At 41.6% G+C, this 4,244-nt stretch overlaps 1 protein-coding gene across 1 annotated transcript in view; it reads left to right on the top strand.

The window, feature by feature from the left end:
- The first annotated feature begins 163 nt into the window (after window positions 1-163).
- txk (TXK tyrosine kinase) overlaps window positions 164-4,244 on the top strand; it is an 8,036-nt gene continuing 3,955 nt past the window's right edge. Inside the window, exons 1-5 of the mRNA XM_031850993.1 lie at window positions 164-540; window positions 3,169-3,217; window positions 3,740-3,821; window positions 3,897-4,028; window positions 4,109-4,173. Of these exons, the coding sequence (XP_031706853.1) occupies window positions 528-540; window positions 3,169-3,217; window positions 3,740-3,821; window positions 3,897-4,028; window positions 4,109-4,173 (341 nt within the window). The 5' untranslated portion in view covers window positions 164-527. The remainder of the gene's footprint in view (window positions 541-3,168; window positions 3,218-3,739; window positions 3,822-3,896; window positions 4,029-4,108; window positions 4,174-4,244) is intronic.

The following is a 4,244-nucleotide window of genomic DNA, read 5'->3' as shown; positions in this document are numbered from 1 at the left end:
TGTGTGTGTGTGTGTGTGTGTGTGTGTGTGTGTGTGTGTGTGTGTGTGGGTGGGTGGGTGGGTGTTTTCTTCCTGGAGTTAATCAGAGAGACGGATGCTTTGTGGTTTCATTCACGTCATCCTTTCACTTCCTCTCTACCTCTCTACCTCTCTACCTCTTTATCTCTCTCTCTGTCTGTAAACACCCCACTTATAGAAGATTTGCTTTTAAATCAAACTTTATCAGTGAGGCTGAGGCGGACAGAGGCGGAGATGGAGTGATATCTTGTTTCTCCTCATGTCTTCTTTCTTTTGTCTTCTCTTCTTCAACTTCTCTACTTCCTCCACCCACCTCTCTCTCTCTTTGTGTCTCTCTCTCTTTGTGTCTCTGTCCCTCAGCTTTAAAAGGTTTCTTAACTTAGTGGCTTCACATCAGGGCCGTCGATGCTTCTGATCAAAGAGATCTCAACCTTGAAGGAGGAAAAGCTGGAGCTGAAGGAGAGATAGAAGAACATGAAGAGGAGCTGAAGAAGAAGAACAAGGCGATCATGATTCACTCAAGTAAGCAGCTTTACAGCATCTGCAGATTAAACGCGTCACAATAAAGTTATTGTAGGGACGTCAACAAACAGACTTATAAGTCCGAGAAGAAACTTTCAAAACAGCCGCAGGATGCAACAAACGAACTAAATGACAAAATTAGATTCAACAAATCTACCCGAGCGAGGCGACGTGTTGAGTAGAACGCGTGACTTAAAGGTTTCAGAAGAAACGTGATGTTTGGGCTCTAATGGTGAGCAAAGTAGGAATAAACCACCAAACATGCACGTTGAGTTAGTGACGAAATGAGCAAAGAGACGAACTAAAGTCTTCTCAAGTAGAAACGGATCCTCAGAAACATCGACGTTCTAAAAACAAAACTGTCACCAAACGTTTCTGATGTTCAGATTTATGAACTCGGCCCGTTAGATTTAGATTTAAAAGAGACGGTTTGGTTCGAGTCGTCATTCCAACAGCACAGACTTTGTTTTGGTTCTTTCTGCTCTTTTAATATGATTTTAGCGTTGAGCGTGTTCAGAGCTGGAAACGGAGACTGAAAGCTCAACCTGTCTGCATACATCCTCTGATATGTTCAGTACGTGGAAACATTTTGCTGCTAAAGGGAAGTTTCAGTTGTTTGTCTCAATGGTCAGAGAAAGCTGGTTCATGTTTGCGTCTCGTGTTTTCATCACAACAATGGAAGCATCTATTTCTCTTTAAAATAAGTCTTTGAACGCCACACCAGCAGCTCTGTGAGGTTGTATTGAAGCACTGAGCTAAATGCTAACGCTACAGTGGCAACATGGTAATGCTAAGCGCGCATATAATGACCACCATGTTTTATTAGCCTGTTAGCATGCTAATATTTACATACTCTGCATGCTAAACACAAGCTGAGGCTGATGGGAATGTCATCGGGTATTTGGTCATAAACCAAAGTATTGGACACATTTTGACCTGCCGGTGGCGCTAGAGGACAAGTCGTAGAATCACCAAAGTGGGCAGGGTTCATCCTGAAGGGAACATGAATATCTGCACCAAATTTCAATCTAATCCCTCCCATATTTCCTGAGATATCGCCATCCATAGAGCCAAACTGCTCGTAGACGAAATATGTTTCAGGAAGTCCAGTTTGAGTTTGATTATTCAAGCTGTGAGACTCATAACTCACACAAATCTGAACACACACACACACGATACACACATTTTTAGATTCAGTGTAACTCACACTTCTCGATGACATCATTATATCTGATGTCTGCAGGACTTAGTGATAGTTCTATAGACATCAAAGGGTTCATTGTAAACAGGAGCTGCTAATATCTAATTCTGCAAACTTTTATTTGTGCTAATTTGCCAAAATGAAAACAAATCTGACCTCATGCATCTGGCCTCAGCTCAGACTGCTTCACTCCTTGAAGGGTGTGATTGAGAGGTCTGGACTTATGGATGTTCACTGAACTGTAGAAGATTCGATGTCTACGGTCAGAAAGATGGGATTTAAATCACAGGATCTAATGAACGGCGGTGGAAGAGGTATTCAGATCCTTTACTTGAGTAAAAGTAGTAATACCTCAAAGTAAAAGTGCTTCCTACGTTAAAGTACAAGTACTATGTACTTTAAGCATCTGATGCATTAATGTCTGAGCAGCATTTTCTGCTCTTTAACCTGCAAAAACATGATTATATAAATCAATTAAGATTTCTCCTTGCGGGATTAATAAAGTATCTATCTCTCATCTATCCATCTATCTATCTTATAACAGCCAACATATTAAGTGTTCGGTCCTGAACCTCTGAGCCGTTAATGAGATGTTGGTTCACCACAAACCATTAGAGGACTTCATCTCTCCTGATCCGGACACATGGACCTCTGGGGGCTTTTATTTTGGCGGTTAATCACATGACAACCATCGGTCTGTTGTGTGTTTTGTCCTCAACAAAGTTCAACTCATTTAAGCTGAAACAGGAAGACGTGAAACACACACTGAGAAAGTGACCCACGCACGCACGCACACACACACACACTCATACACACACACACACACACACTCGCCCACAGAAACACTGACAGATGAAGAGGAGAGTGTGTTAGTTCTGTAGAGAAGGAAACTGTACTTCCTGCCAAAGACCTCCTACTCAAAACCACAACGAGTTCAACCAGAACCGTTTATACGCTCATTGTTTTACTCAATGACTGTGCTTCAGGTGTCAAACTTAATTCTGTTTGATTGTTATTGTATGAACGTTTTTATATACTTATATTATAGCTCCATATTATACATAGATTCATTTGTATTATATGAAATTTGATCATTTTATTGTCTCGCGTGCATTGTTCTGAGAATGTGAGATGTAACACTGGAGCTATTGATTTAAATATTATTATTTATGTATTAGTGATGATGCTTTAATGATCCACATACAATCATAAATTAAAGATATAATACTTTGATTTGAGTAAAACCTGAAGACTTTACTTACATCTCTGTTGAGCCTCTACCTCCTCTCAGTGAGTTTAAGCTTTTTATATTTCACTCTTTCAGAATAGCAATAACATGCATTTTCTATGATAATGTGCAGCTCATGATATTCTGTTTTATGCGTTTTTTTGTCGGTAAAATGATATTTTCCTCCCGTTTGCTGCAGATCACTCGATCCACTCCATCTTCTGCTGCTGCTGCACCGTACAGAGCAGGTACGTCAACGCACCAGCAGCTAACTTCATCAACCTGTTTCACTTTCACTCGGCCACTCTAGTCCGATCTTAGGGTGTTTTTTTATTCTGTATTCAGTTTGTATCTTGTGTTTCTCGTCTCTTTAATATTCAGTCTGACAGTTTATATTCAAAATGTTTATCAGTCCGATATCTCAGCCTCTCAATGTCTCTTTGATTGCATCTCGCTTCAGGTGCATCGGTTCTCCTTTTCTATTAACTAGATATAAACATTATAATTCACGTCTGACTCAAAACACACTGAACCCGACCTCAGCCACACACTTGATGTAACGTCAGAGTAACGTCCAATAGATGAACAGGAGGTCTTGTTAAAGTCTGAGAGTCTCGTGTGGCTGTTTTGTTCTCGTAAACCCAAACATTTGATGCAGTTTCCAGATGTAAACTAAACATGTTCTCGCTGGATGTTGAGTCTTCTAAACAGCTGCAGGTAGAAAAACTGAAATACACGTAAAAATGTATATTTTAATTGGTTGATTCCAGGGAGATCAGCACCCGCATGGAGCTGGAGGGAAGCACCTCTTCATGTTTCCAGAGCAGACGATACCCAGGGCACGCCTGCCGGGTAAGAGAGAGTGTGTGTGTGTGTGTGTGTGTGATGGTTTTATCCGTTAATGTTTCTCCTCTCCGTGTCTCTCAGGTCGACAGGTCGAGGAAGAAGCTCCCTCTCCCGCCTCCCGACGATGACGATGGGGAAGATCAGGGGTTGCTGAATGTCGTCGCCATGTATGACTTCACCGCCAAGGAGGACAGTGACCTCACACTCAAACAGGTACACACACACTCACACACACACAGACACACACACACCAGGCAGGAGACGTGTGATGATGCGGTGTGTTGCGTCCACAGGGAGAAGAGTACGTCATCCTCCACAAACAGGACCAGCTGTGGTGGAGAGCGCAGGACAAACACGGGTAACTGAACCCGATCAATACAACACAACACAAATACTTTATATATATAACTACAACAACACAAATACTTT

Source organism: Anarrhichthys ocellatus, unplaced genomic scaffold (assembly GCF_004355925.1).
Source record: "Anarrhichthys ocellatus isolate YVR2014 unplaced genomic scaffold, GSC_Weel_1.0 scaffold11, whole genome shotgun sequence".
Taxonomy (NCBI): Eukaryota; Metazoa; Chordata; class Actinopteri; order Perciformes; family Anarhichadidae; genus Anarrhichthys; species Anarrhichthys ocellatus.
The sequence above is the reverse complement of the archived record's forward strand: the minus strand, read 5'-3'. Positions and strand labels throughout refer to the sequence as shown.